Source organism: Parus major, chromosome 1A (genome assembly GCF_001522545.3).
Source record: "Parus major isolate Abel chromosome 1A, Parus_major1.1, whole genome shotgun sequence".
NCBI classification, from domain to species: domain Eukaryota; kingdom Metazoa; phylum Chordata; class Aves; order Passeriformes; family Paridae; genus Parus; species Parus major.
This window is the reverse complement of record NC_031773.1, coordinates 11,443,643-11,458,700: the sequence shown is the minus strand read 5'-3', so window position 1 is coordinate 11,458,700 and position 15,058 is coordinate 11,443,643. Positions and strand designations below refer to the sequence as shown.

Sequence of the window (15,058 nt, the reverse complement as noted above, 5' to 3'; positions counted from 1 at the left end):
AATTGCATTCCTGTCTTCTAGTGTTCAATCCATGACACTGGTGCCTGACTGTGGCTAATCTGTGCAGAAATCAGAACATTTTAGAGAATAAATTGAGTCATTTAATAGTAAATGGCTCAGACATAGATGGCAGGAGACACCTTTTAAGAGCTGTCCAAGGAGTCCCTTCGGAGTCAATCTGTTTGGCTTGGAGCATGAACAGGAAGTAACATCTCTGTATCTCTGGAACACAAAGATACATTACAGATGCTGACCCTGAAGGTTGCAAAGAGATCTGTGAAATCTCAGCAGCTGGAAACACACACACAAAAAAAATGTTATTAGTGAGAGACAGTACACTCATTGCAGTCTGCAGTAGAAAGGCAGAGACTTTCAGCATGAGAATATAAATAATGAAGCGTTGTTCTTTGTCTCTAGCAAGTGAAGAACGTCACCAACTGGTACAGTCAATAATCATTTTCTCACCTACAGAAACCATGATGAAATAATAATAAATGATGTTCTGCAAATGTCTGCAATGTTCTGCAAATGGCCTTATGATATAAAGTAAATGAAAAAGAATAAAAATGTAAAAATTGCTTGAAAAAAAATAGCTGTTACCGAGGATTAAGAAGTTTCCTTTTAAATTGTTTCAAAATGGAAATGATAATATGCTGTAGAAGAGATACTGGAGAAAGTCTTCCCTTTCTCCTTAGCAATCCAAGACACAAGAGTCATTTATTGACACTACAGGAGAAATAGGCTTTTGGAGAGTACCCACTCTCCTGTGGTCTGTGTGTTGCACAGTATTTGTTTTTCCAGCATCTGTTTCCAGGAGTTCCAATATGATAGCTCCAACCATATCTTCCATAAAAGTGAGGAAGTTTAGTATAGAAGATGAAATTTTTCATAAATAGGTCAATATCCTGGATGGCTATCCCTGACATTATTTATCAGGGAATAAATCAGGAAGTCTAATAAAACTAATGATAATTGACTCCTTTGTGTGTCTGTTAGATACAAAAATAATAGTTAAAAATTTCATATAGATTAAGCTTCCTGTATGGACATTGTTTGAAGGGGTTTCTTTTCAGAAACATGAAAATTTCATCATTTTTTAACATAATGTCTTAATGACATTCCTTTTTTTTATGAATCTCCCAATGACATTCCTTGTCTTTCAAGTCTTCCCTGTTTTTCTGAAATCTGTAATTGTTAACAAAATGCTTCAATGTAGACACTGATTTTCATTTATAAAAAATAGTTTTTCTGTGATTTAATATCACTTTAGTCATATAAAATTATTAGAAATTAACTTTGAAGTGATAGCAGCATTGTCATGTAGCAAAAGAAATCTTTATTTTATTCTTTAGTATTTGATTAGCAAGCACATTAAAGTGAGGTCACTTTTAAGTAAATAAAAATGCAAAAAGAAATTATGTCCTTGAGATCACACCTACCAGACCATCAGTCTTTGCTGCAAGAAATTCAAGTTCTGGCATAAACCCTTTTTTGGTTTAGGCACATAACTATTTTATTGTCTTAAATAGGAGTACTCTGGTCAACAAAAATTTGAAATCTGTGGATTTTCACGAAGCTGTGGAAAGTAATTTTCACCAGATAACTGCATCTGTTGAGAAAAATGCAAATTTAAGTGTTTTCATAAGTAGCCAGTATTGGAAACCGCTGTCATTGTTCCATTTTTTGTGTCTATTCAGCTTGTGAGATTTCAGGAATTTGCAAAATTTGAACTCCAGCCGCACTCCTCCAGCATTATCATTACAGTGTCCACATCTGGGTTCCAGACACTAACTATATGGGCTGATTTTTTCAGGATGATACTCCCTCTCTGCCTACAATTAGGCTGTGCTGTTCACTGTCTAATTGTAGATAACTTATTAACCATATGGAATAAAGTGATAACTTTTTTCCAGTGAAATTCCCTTTATTGCTATGAAGAAATATTCTGCTATGATTAGCAAAATGAATTTAACAAAATCAACATTTAATTTTCCTTCAAATTAGAGCATTTAGGATCAGAACATTGCCCAGTTTCCTGGTGTAGAAGCTGTAAAAATCACCAAGCTTCTTTTGCAGTCCTGAAACAGGAATTTACCAAAGTTTTCATCTCCTTATTGTCTTGAATATGGGGGTTGTTCATACACTTTTGAGTGTGACAGCATCACTTCAAATGTCTGGTGCCATAGCTGTAGCCATAAAGCCCTTAATGATATGGCAGTAATTTTAAATTATTTTGTCTTAGCAGGCAGTATTTTGTTCTTCCAACAAAACAAACAAACAAAAAAAAACAACAACCCCCCTAAAAAAAAAAAAAACAACAAAAAACTGTGAAAAGTTCTTCAACCCCAAATTTTGGGGGAGATTTGTAAATATGTTTTACTGGTGGAAGTATTTCACACCACACTACCTTTCTTCAGTTTCTTTGTGTCTCAAGAGGTAGGAAAACAGATTTATTTTTTTTTCCTTTACTCTTAATTTTTCTGGATTTTTTTAGGGCCTGAGAGCCCTTGGCTGCCATGGAAAAATATTAGAACTTTCTCTATCACAATGCAAAAAATTCAGTGACAATAGGGTTCAGAAAGAAAAAACTTCACCTTTTTCTTGGTGTTCCCTGGAAGCCTCTCTAGTTCATTAAATTAACCATATCCAAAACTGATCTTGTTTTGTTCTGCGTGTCATCCTCCATTCTCCATAACACCATTCAACATCAAAAATTCCCCCCTTTTATTCCTACAACTCCATATGCCTGAGATCTGTTAATTATGGCATGAAAAGTGTGAATAGGGGGCAGTTTTTTGCTGTTTACTTCCATGCAAATCTGGTGGGCATGAAATCAACTTAGTTTGAAAATTCAGAATGAAGAGGAAATGGCTATTTCCAGAATGTATGCTTAAACAGTGAAATTCCTTGTCCTTATCACAGTTTGCTTGAAATTTACCAAAATCCTTGTGGAGATTTGACAAACTCCATATGATTACAGAGATTTACTTTGTATTTGTATTTTACTTTGTATTTCAAACCAGTATGAGAAATAAACACTAGTAGGTAACTTTACAGTAATAGAAAAACCCCTATATTCAATTGACATCCAAATAAGAGAATTTTGTTTTTGTAACTGAGAATTGTTCCTAACTATATATAACAGAAATGTTTAAATCATGTATTTTTAACGGTATCATTTCATGCCCATAAACAGTTGCAGATCATAAGGCTGCAGGTACAGCCAATGCCATCACATAATCCCAGTCTTCAGCTTCTACTAATTTTTTCCATTATAAATCTTCAACATCCATCATTTTATAGCCATATATTGTAAAAATGAGTCAGTTGTACCATAAGAGCTGCATCTGGATCAGATCTTGTTGCTCAGCATACACACCAGGCCATTTCTTCTCTAAGAATAATCCTGACTTCGTCTTTCATGAATGTTCTGTGTAAAGTTCCATGTTTTTAATAATGGCCAAGTATGTACATCTTGTGTACCTCATGGAAAGTCATGTGGTGCCAGTGCTGCTTCTCGCAGAGGAGAACATTCACTTCTGTGTTGTGCCATGCTCATAGCTAAGAAGCTATTTCAGGTGTCTCATTACACAGAGGAAGTTCAAAAAAAAGACCATTAAAAGGAAGTGTTTCTGCTTTCCTTGTGTGCCAAAAGAATTTGAACTTTTTGAGGAAGAAAGCAGCAGGGAGCACACATAGGAGTTGCAGGAGCCCTGTTTTCATGGTTCTAGGGAAGGCAGGAGAAAGGAGATACAGAGTAACTCAAAACCAAATGACAGGTTCTGTTTTGTAAATTGAATCTAAGGGTATGATTTTATGGGAAATTTGTGGAGAGCAATCCCTGTAATCGCACTCTGTTCCCAGGCATTGCAACAGTATGTAAACACTTATGAGATTCCATATTTTGAAAATAGGATCCTTGTTCATTCTTAACTCAGATGATGCTCACTTAATAAACAGCAATTTAGTATTTGACCTTTCCATTGATTGTGTGTGTCCTCAGGCCTTATTAATACAGAATTTAAATTGTGCAATTAAGTTAGAAAATTACATTTTCTTCACATGGCATTTGACTTTTTGTAGTGTCTAAATGTCTTGAAAACATAATTTACACATTTTACACATAATTTTGACAACCTCTTCCATTATTTTCTCTATAGATATAGAACCAGGAATACAGAGACGAAGAGAGCAAACAGATCTCCATCTCTTTTGGTTACAAATATAATTTGAGTACTATTTGCAAAACCATGACTTAACTTTAAGAGTAAATTCAGAACCTAATTTTGAAGGATATTTTAAATAAGCATATAGACAAGCTATGCTAGTAAAAACAAGATAAACATATCTAACAGGCATTGAAATCTTGGCTCAGCTTATGTTACATACCCTAGCTAAGAATGTAGTGATTAAGTCATCACATCTGAGTCCTAATTCTGAAAAGAGTGCAGTTTCTCTTGCACATGGATGAAAAACATTTAGTTGTTGGGTGTAGAATGTTTCTGTATTACAGGTGAAAAACAGCCCATAAATCCAATATTGAAATTGGAAGGTGGAGAAGCCAGTTAATATAAATTCTGAATTTTCCATTTTAACCAGTCCTAGGTTCAAACACTGACACTCTAATTTTTTGTAAATAAAACAATGACCCAAGGCCCAAGAAGAGCTGCCTTGATATAGCTATACCAATAGACAAAGAGACCAAAATGAAGATACAGACAAAAACCTTAAACATACAGTCTGTGAAACAGATTTCAGATCTGATAAATTTCTTTGTATCTATTTAAGTAAGGCTTTTGAAATCACACAGAAGGGCACAATATTTTGCTATAACAAAAATAATATTTTCTAGTGATCAACCCTCTGTTATTGTGCAAGTTCCTATTTAACATTAGGAAAAATTAGATGTGTGTTAGTGGCAATAATCTGATTACTGCAGCGGTAATTTTCTCAGGATGATAAACATGTAACATTTGTGCATAATAAATATGTGCATTTTTGTGTCTGTGTGTGTGTATACATTTTATTTATCCATGTGGTGCTTAGTCTTTTTAACTCAGGACTAATTCTTGAAATCTTTGAAAAGCTTCATGCAACCAGTGGTTTTTATTCAATTTACTATGTGTACTTTCTTGTTTTCCCTGGAGAGGTAGAATTGCTCTTCCAGTAAATGACAAATTACTCTGGCCTTAGGCCAAGATTAGCATGCCTGGAAGTTAGCTCAGTGGCACATTTAAGGCATCTAACCATGGTTTTAGGCTGGACATGACAGAAGAGGAGAGATTCTGACTAAACCTCTGTAGAGCTGCAGGCTGCCCTCTGATACTTGTGTCATAGGGCTCTTGGGTGAAGAAATGTGATTTTAGGCATCTCTTTTCAAGAGGTTTTCAGAGAGGGTTTCAATAAAAGATCAAATTTCTCTTTGTCAGCCTAGAAGTGATGGTTTTCAGGCTTGAAAAAGATTCAGGCTGAAAGGTAAAAAAAGTTTCAGAGTGCAGAGGAGAAAAGTGTTTTTTAAGAATCTATGTGACATTTCACAGGAGTTCCATTGTTATTTTCCAAGACTATCTGCTTTACAGAATATATGAAAAAGCTAATATCTGAGTTAGAAAGGTGCTGGAATACGAGTCAGTAGGATCTGCAAATATTTATTCTCTCTAAAAACTAGGTTAGAAATCATAGTCAACCAATATCACATGGCCTGAACTCCACAGACCAAACCAGAACCCAGAACTCTTGAGTGGCAGGCCTGAGGTCCTTACCTGTTCCCTTCCAAAAAAATGTGATTTGTACAGATACAGTTTTCTGTTCATTTAAAAGAGAAGGAAAAAGAAAAAGAAAAAAATTTATTATGCACAAAAATGGACATTTGCAGAGAGCAGTAGAATGAATGTATTTCAGCCTGATTCTCTAAGCACAACATTTTACATTCTGAGTTGTGCTCAATTTAAAGAACCCAAACTCAACATGTTTTAATATGTATAGTGGAACTTACATAAATCTTACTCTAATGAATTATAAGCAATCAAAAATAGCCCCTTAATGCATCTCTTCTTTTTCCAGGGACATTCCCAGTCAACATCAGAATGACTTCACTACTAATGAAGGGTACCTAGAGAATTGAAGTGTCTGAAGTGGATCAAAGGATTGATGTACATGCATTGTAATTGAGTTCTGCAAGGGCACAGATTACCTGGAACACTGCCATATCTTGTACTGCCCTCAGCTGACAGATGAAGCTGTGAAAACAATGGCATTTTACTGCCACAGACTGACATCTGCCAATATAGTGAATTGCCCAAAGGCATGTATAAGAAATAGGGTTATAGTTCTGCAATTGCAAAGAATTCCTCAGTATTTTACCCAGAAATTTGACCTGCTAGCATCATTCAGCTGCTTTTCCATGAGCTTTAGGATTTGAGACTTGGCTCTTGGGAGTATTTGGCATTCTTCTAATAGTTGTAGTTACACTATAAGGGTGTCCACGCTGGTAAAAGTTTTTCTCTCCAGGGGTTGATGTCTAAAGAAGGGTGAAGAGAGAAGAGCTTTCATTTTTATACCACTTCCTGCAAATACTCTCCCAGTTATGGTGGTTGGAGTGCTTTGAAAGGATTGCAGCTTTGTTTTAATTACTCTTGATAATTTTGTGCTTTTTTTTTTTCCCCAGTGCTTTTTCTGAACCCAGGTAAAGCATAAACTGAGGCATTAGAACTTAATACCTGTGTCTTTACATGGCAAGGCAGTGGCTACTTTGAAATAGAAGAGGTGCCTAAAAGCTGAAGCACTCAGGTTTGAAATTAAATTATTTAGATTAAGATTCAACTGTAGTGAAAGTTAGTTCCTCTTTACCATGAACTTCTATGACAGCATTTTTGCTTCTTGTATTTTTTGTATTATTTATTTTTGACTAAAGCCTTGAATCTCAGTTATTTTTTCTGTATGTGAATGTGTGTTCCCTTCTGAAATTATTGCTTTTATGAAAGCCTATACCCCTTCCCTGTACTATCTGACTTAATAGCTCTGGCTTTTGTGCATTTAATTACTTATGTGGTTTTAATATTATTTTATCAGCAAAACAAAATGCTTGCTTCATTTTGAAAATAAGTATGCAAATGTAATTTTTAAAATGCTGATTTAATTTTTTGTTTAAATTTCATGGGAAACGTTATAATGTTGCTTCTTTGTCACATGGCAAAGAACAAGCTTATTACTAGGTTTAGAAATGTTCATCTTAAACTATCCTTTAAAATTTTGCCACTCTGAACCAGTTTTCCTCTCTTTTTCCCCCACTGAAATGCCCATATCTCATTTCCTTCCACAATCACTCTGCAGCTATCACTTGTCCCTGCCTTCCTCCTCACCAGCTCCCAACTCCATAGCCCTTGACTATTCTTTCAGTCTTCCACACATCCTCCCATTCCCATTCAGTGGCTGAACACAGCCTCCTGCATGACTAATGTGAGATTATTTGGCTAATTAGCCAGACATAAATTTAAATATTCTCTGACCAAGTTGTTTGCCTTCCAAATGTACATAAGTTTCTCAGCATCTAGGCCAAAACTCCCTGGCTGTGCTTCAGATCTGGAAGGCCACTCTCTATCTTATACTAGCCCTTGGTTTATATCTTACAGATACCCACAGTACACCATTAATTATTATACACATGGGTCTGAGTCCCCTGTATCCTTTGGGTTTAGATTAGCTATTTTTCCATAACGACAGCAGTAACAGAAGTTGTGCACAGAGGTCATCCCAAAGTAGTTGAAGTTATGTAGTGCTGCAGTCCTGTCTGCCGTGCTTGCCCGACACATTACATACCAACACAGGAAAACAAAACAAAACAAACACCATAAAATGTCAGTAAATACATTTAGGCTGGCAACCAGGAGATTTTTTGGTTATCACAGCAGTGAATTACGGAACAGCTTTCTGGGAAGGGAGTTAGGGCAAACTGTTTTGGGATGTTAGCATGGCTCTTGGTAAGGGAATGGACTGGGTCATATTTTGCAGTTCCTGCAAGTGGGAAAAATGAGTCAACTCATTGACCTAGCAATCCCCTCCCAACACTTTGTTCCTAGATATCTTTTCTTTAAACAGTTTTCTTTAAACAATTACAAAGCCGATCTGTTAAATGCTCATACCCTACTATTTTCAGAAAAGAACATTGAGACTCCTCCGTATAAACCTACCCATAAGTTTACAAGTCTTTGTTTGACTTGAATCCAGCTTGCAGCTCCATAAAATGAGATGGGTACACCTGTGGATGTTAAAACTAATGGGTCTTACAAATCCTTTGGCAATCTGTAGTGTAAATTGAGGGTATCCAGCTGCAAAGTAAAGAAATATTTTCCACTCAGAACTGTTTAAAAATGATCAGGAGATTAAAGTTGGAATGAACCTGTTCCAAAGGATATATGTTAATGTGTCCTGCAACATCTGGTATCTTATTTTAAAGAAAAATAATTTAAAGATTAATTTAGAAATATTAGCATATAATATTAAAATATTAAAATATTAAAATATTAAAATATTAAAATAAAAAATATATGTACATTGAGAATATTTTGAATGTGCTATGCAGGTTACTCTAAAATTAGAAGAGTTTATCACTTTAATCCTATATTCTAAGGCAAATCAATTGTCTTTCATCAAACTCCAGTGACTTCAGTGGAGGTGCTGTGAGTCTCCATGTCAGTTCTGTATACCTAGGGCTCATACAAGTCATTTTGCAAATGTTGATTGTATAAACTATTCAGCAGTTCTGTTCTGAGCCTTATTCAGGGAATGAGCCTGATTCAAGGGTAATTCTTATTTCATAGGAAAAAAATGAAGATACAGTGGGAAATATTCTATACATGAAAAAGATACAGCAAGAACTGAAAATAAATCTCTGGTTAAATGAATTGGCCTTTTAAATAGCTAAGTTCTGAAGATATAATAGAGTGAAAAATTAATTCTGTCATTCAGTCCTCTAAAGGGAATAGGATCCCTGTTTTTTTAGATTTTTCTAAATGTATCTGATACCAGTTACTATGTCAGCAACTTCTTTTTTTAAAAAAATAAGAATATTACTCTACTTAATAATATTTTGATCTGTTTATTAATCTATTCCAGATCTTAATATTGAGCATATAAATAGACTTGGAATAAGCAAAGCACATGTACATTCCTCTATATACCAGGAGGACTATTATGGATAGTGTGCTAACTTTTTGCTCCACAAGCACAGGCCCCAGCTTTATCTTGTGTCCTTGTCCCTTATAGATTCTCAAGAGACAGAGAAACATGGCTGCTTAGTACAAGTGAAATCCTCATTTCTCTTTCTACCACCCCACTCCAGTGATTTTAATCAAATGTCTTTAACGGGTTTTAACTATGTTCCTCTTGATTTTTGGTCCTGAATTAACAAGGTAATTAAAGTATGTGCATAATGTATTCTTGACTGTTCCCGTTGAGGTCAGTGGAGAAATCAGTAGCTTGCATAGCTGCTTATGCACCTTCAAGACTCTGTGTGCCATGTTTTTCTCAAATGCAACTTCCAGCATAAATGGCAATGAGTATCAGTTCCTGAAAAATAGTCTTGTGAGCTGAAACTAAGCAGCTGTGCTTCAGAGCTAAAAAACCCAATTACACACCCAAAAAGTCTTGGTGTGAGATGCTCATCTGTAACAGAGAATTGAGTTTAAAAAGTGACACAAGTGCATCTTAATAGCACTAGCACATTAGAAATAGCAATGCAATAGCACAAATACTAAAGGCTTCTATGTGCTGCATGCACATATATGGGTGGGAAAGTTAAACCATTTTCAGTAGGTTATTTAAAGCTAGACTGGAATCACAGTTAACTAATATTTAATATTAGAAAGTGACAGTTTCTGTGGAGCCTCTTGCAGAGATTCAGAATTCTGCTGTGCCAGAAACCTTACTTCAATTTTAAAACATAGTTTTCCTACCAATCAGACACTAAAGTTGTGCTCTGCGCATTTTTTTTATTTTCATCTACTCAATAATCTTCTAATTTCTGCATATCTTGTTGCTTCATTTACAGTTGATGGATACATGTATCCAATACATGGCTGCAGCCTGACATTATCTCCCCCTCTTGGACATCTCAGGTTGTATTCATCTTACTAACAGTACCTGAAATATTTTTGGAAAGACTGTGAGCAATTCCACATTCTCAGGACATAGTACTGTAGAAAAATAACCAAGAAAGTATTTCCTATTCTTAATTCAGAGGAAGCTGTAAATCCCAAACATGAGGCTCTTTTCTTCACTGGCATCATGGCACCATGCTAGGTAACTGGTTTGAGACATCTTACTGTTTTATCTGGGGTGTCCACACTGATGCCTTAGGATTCCCATGGTCTGCTAGGGTTATCTAGATCCTCTAGTGTCAGCCAGAAGTGAAGAGAAATACAAACTCAGTCTCTCTTTATGGCAGAAACAGTCTTCTTAGGGAAGTTTCTGCAGACCAAGAAAACTACCTCAAGGACACGGGACATGAGGAACATGAATGAGAAAACTAGGCTAGGCTTAGTGCTCTCAGCCATCCCACTGTGTACTTGAGCTCACTCCAAGGGTCTGTGCAGGCCTGTTTCCCAATGACTGAATGTCAGTATATGGCAGTAGATGTGTGCCTGTGCTCAGAACGCTGCATGGTTACAGTGAGCGAGTCAAGCTATGGTGCTGTGACCACTTTCTCAGGCTGGTTTTTACTGACCAGCCTCTCAGGAAAGAACCTTCTCTTAAAGTCCAGTCTGAACTTCCCTTAATACAGCTTGTGCCTGTTACCACTGGTCAGCACTTGCCCCTCAGCCTTCCCTTCTCCAAGCTGAACAAGCCAAGTGACATAAACCGCTCCTTGTAATTGTTGTGCTCAAGATATTCCACCATCATGGTCACCTTTCTCTGGATGGTCTCTAATAGTTTACTGTCTTTCTTATATCATAGTGCCCAAAACTGCCCCCAGCACTTGAGGTGAGGCTGCCCCAGTGCAGAGCAGAGCAGGACAATCCCCTCCCTTGCCCGGTTGGCGATGCTGTGCCTGATGTCCCCAGGACAGGGCTGGCCCTCCTGACTGCCAGGGCACTGCTGACTCACATTCAACTTTCTGACTCCCAGATCCCTTTCTTCTTCTCCAGCCTTTCATCCCCTAGGGCATATGTATAACCAGGTATATCCCATCCCAGGTGGAGAACTGAGTTTTTTCTCATTTAGTTTCGTGCAGCTGGCAATTGCCCAGCTCTTCAGTCTGTCCTGATCTCTCTGTAGCTCTTTTTGACCCCGCAAGGACTCTGGTTTAGTATCATTGGCACACTTTACACTTAATTCCTGCATCCAGATTATTTATAAAAACATTACAAATTGAGCACTGGTGTCTGGACACTAACCTGATATAACCTCATTTACTGTAACCCTTTGAGCCCAACCTGTGAGACAGTTGTTTACCCATGTGAATTATGGTCTATTATGGACTTGCTCAGCTGAGTGCAGGACAGTTTATCCAGGATACTTTTGGAGACAGTATCAAAAGTTCTGCTCAAATCCAAACCCAGCGCATTTACTGACTTCCTTTGGTCAGCTGGGTGGATGTCATAAAAGGAAATAAAGTTGCTTAACCAGGACTTCCCCCTCGTGAACCTATGCTGTATGTGCATTGTCTCTCAAGTGTTTTTCAATTACTCTCAGAATATCCTTCTCTATAATTTTACCAGGCACTGAAGTAAGACTGGAGGGCTTGTAATTGCCGGGGCCTTCCTTCTTACCTTTCTTAAAAATTGGGAGAACTGAGTTGAGAGTTGAGTTTTCACTTGTGAGTCTCAAAAGGTATGGGTTCAATGTCCACCACCCTTCCATGGGGGTTAAGAGCATTACAGACCATGCCCTGTGTACCCTAGAACAGCACAATGGCCAGACATGCCACAGGGCCTGAAACTGGAAAGGAACTGAAGCTTAGACATGGTTGATATATCTGAGTATATAACTCAGTAAAACTTTATGAGAATAAGATATATATAATGCCATCCTATATAGACAGCCCATACGAGGAGAGCTCTAACTGTACTCTAACAGGTCTCTGTAAGTACTGTACTTCGTGCTGAACCATTCCAGGGTTAAATAGCTGCTTTCGAGACCACAAGACCAATGCATATGCTTAATAACTCAAAAGGTATTTCCAGTGTCCTTCACACTTTCCAAATCCTCCTCTACTATTTCCCTGTCTTACCACAAACAATTCTGCTGTCATTGCTCTTATTTTCTTCATTGCTCTCAGACAGTTTTTTCAATGTCATCTCAGGACTTCCTCCTTAAAACTTCTACTTCTAATTAAACATTGGTTAGGTACAAAGAGTGCTTTAAGGGATTGGTATACAACAGTATTAATTGAAAAAAAATTAATTCAGATTAATTTAATCTCGTCATAGTTTTCTGATTTACAGTTTTTCTCATATTAAGCCTCAAGGGATTTTCTTTTATCCTCAGATTATTGTTGTTGGCTTGTTTATTCTGTGACTTCATATCTCTGTTTAGAGCAGCAACAGTGTGTCAGCCCTTTCTGATTCTGCTCACTGATCCATCTTCCTGTAGATGTGAGATGTAATGGGAACAGAAATTTGCGCAAATTCCAATTTGTGTTGGGTGAGCCATCATCCAGGAGCTGACACGACTTCTCAGAAACCCATTTGCACTATTGTGGCCTGGGATGACCCAGGATTATGCCTCTGCCTCAGAGTTCCACATGCAATGGGTTCTCCAAAGGTCTTGATTAAACTCTCCTAACTCAGCCAAGGAATTTCCCAACCAGTTATTTTTACTCTAAAGATAACCCTGGAGAGTTACACATCTTTGCAAAACAAAAAAGCAACCATGAGATACACGTCTCCACCCAGTGTTATCTTTGCCCTTTTTGTGATGTTTAGAACTAGGTAAAGTTTGCCAATTTTATTTTCTTGTGTCTCATTTTCTGGACAGCAGATGGTTCTTTGCCTTGCCAGCCTCAATCTCTAACCCTTCACGCCATATATTCAGTGATGTATCTATCCTGCACCGAGTCCAGGACAACACCTACTAGATGGATTGATAATTCAGAATAATGCAGTCCTGAACATATTTTGCTTGTTCCAACATGTCCAAAGACAGCCCACCCCAGACTTTGCCAGGCCTCAGAATATACTGGCTGCATCCAGATGGAATGATATTCAGAAGACAAAAGGAACTTCACAGCTAGATTCAGATATGTTCTACATCCTGCATGTTTCCCAGTTTAGAAAATTTATTTTTTTTTTAATTGCAGTTCAAGGCCAGTATGGCAAAGATGATAAAAATTGTATCTTCTGCCAATAACTACATCAAAAGCATGGTAAAATATGGCATGATTGTAGAATTGGTTATCTTGCAATAGCTTTTCAACAACATCAAAAGCAATGACAGTATTGTTGCTGTCACATATTTCTATAAAATTATGTGTTTCTTCCACAATCTGTGTGTTTCTGGTAATGAATGGCAAGCAACAGATTGTCAGAAAAAGAATCAGTGGGCCCTTATTCTCTGTTTTCAGAATAACTCTTGAAACCATATTTAGGTTCTTAGATTTTCACGGAAGATAAAAGCTGGTTTCAGGTGTAATTTATTCTGCAGGTGTGAAACCTACATTGCAGAGACATTTCATTCCCTTTTTAAGGAAATGGAAGAGGTAGTCTATGTAAAAATCATATTCATCTGGAGAATTAAATACACTAGTGGATTAGGTTCTAAAGAAGCAATAGAAAAATATGTTTTTAGTTTAAAGTTGTCCTAAAATATCTATGGCATAAAACACTACTTTATTGTTCCAAAGGAATTCCCCATTATTTATTGTTAAACATTAACCAGTCCTAGCAGACATTTCTTAATAGACTAAACCTTGCAAGTATTGAGTCATATCTCTTGTATTGTGCCACATTATTTTTCAATATTTTTTTTATTTTTACTGTTTTGATTGATTAAAATAGAAAACATGTGGAGCCACAACTTCATCAAGTTTCAGTTCAGTGTAGCTTCACAGGAAACATTTATAGGCTTTCAACTGTTCATTCTTTCCAGTATCAGGTACATATTTGCCAACATACTGCCCCACTTCCAGGTTTAATAAATGTTAAAAGTAAAAAGACAGATCTGTGGCCTGGTATCCTGCTGCATATTTGTGTATCCAGAGGCTAATCACCTTTCAGTTAATCCAGTTTCTAAATGGCAGAAAGAATAATGGATAATCTAATGTGGAAATACATAGTATGGGTAAAACTGATTTCTTCCGCTGGAGGAAAAGAAACCTAATTCTCTGCTTACTAAAATGTAGGAAAAGGTTGTTCCACTTTGATTTGCTTTAGACTACTCCTACAGGAAATAAACACTGGCATCTTAAGAGAAACGCTTCTGTTCCCTATAAAAACTTCTGTGTTAACATTTCTAGATGCAAAATGAGAAAGGAAACCTGTCATTGACAGAGAAGCCAGCTAGTCTAGTGCTTTCCCCAGGCTACATCTCATCTGTAACAGTTTGGTTCCTCCAAAACATCTTTGAGAATAAAATTAGGTGCTTTCTTCTTTCTTGTTTGCACTAACATAAAACTGGTTACATTTCTCCTAAACTCATGACTACACTATTACTTGTTGAACAAGTAATTCAACAACAATTCCTCTTGTAATTTTTGCCTTTTAAACAAAAATTACATTAGGTCTCAGTAGTTACAATACATTTGACATTTGGAGAAGACTTTCATTTTTATTTGGTATTGCTGTGCTTTCTGGTGGTTGCTGTTGGTTAGAAAGGAGATAGCAAGAACTCTTTTCTTCCTGAAAAAGCGGAATTTTTTAGGCATTATCCAAATATTCAGATCTCAAGGCAGAAAGGATCCAACAAACATGAAATCAGAAATGAAGATCTCCTACACATGATTTGGTAAAAGACCAACAACAATTACTACTAAGTCTTCCACTTAATAAGCAACAAAAATAAAGTACTGTCTTCTCACTGACTGTAAATCTGTTTTTTGGAAGTGACACAGAGGCTCCTGGAG

The 15,058-nt window shown here is 36.7% G+C and overlaps 1 protein-coding gene across 1 annotated transcript in view; it reads left to right on the top strand.

Annotated features, from left to right (window-relative positions):
- FBXL13 (F-box and leucine rich repeat protein 13) overlaps positions 1–15,058 on the top strand; it is a 60,402-nt gene that overhangs the window by 42,073 nt on the left and 3,271 nt on the right. Inside the window, 6 exon segments of the mRNA XM_033514360.1 lie at positions 418–440; positions 2,152–2,214; positions 2,495–2,604; positions 6,154–6,304; positions 10,049–10,136; positions 10,139–10,211. Of these exon segments, the coding sequence (XP_033370251.1) occupies positions 418–440; positions 2,152–2,214; positions 2,495–2,604; positions 6,154–6,304; positions 10,049–10,136; positions 10,139–10,211 (508 nt within the window).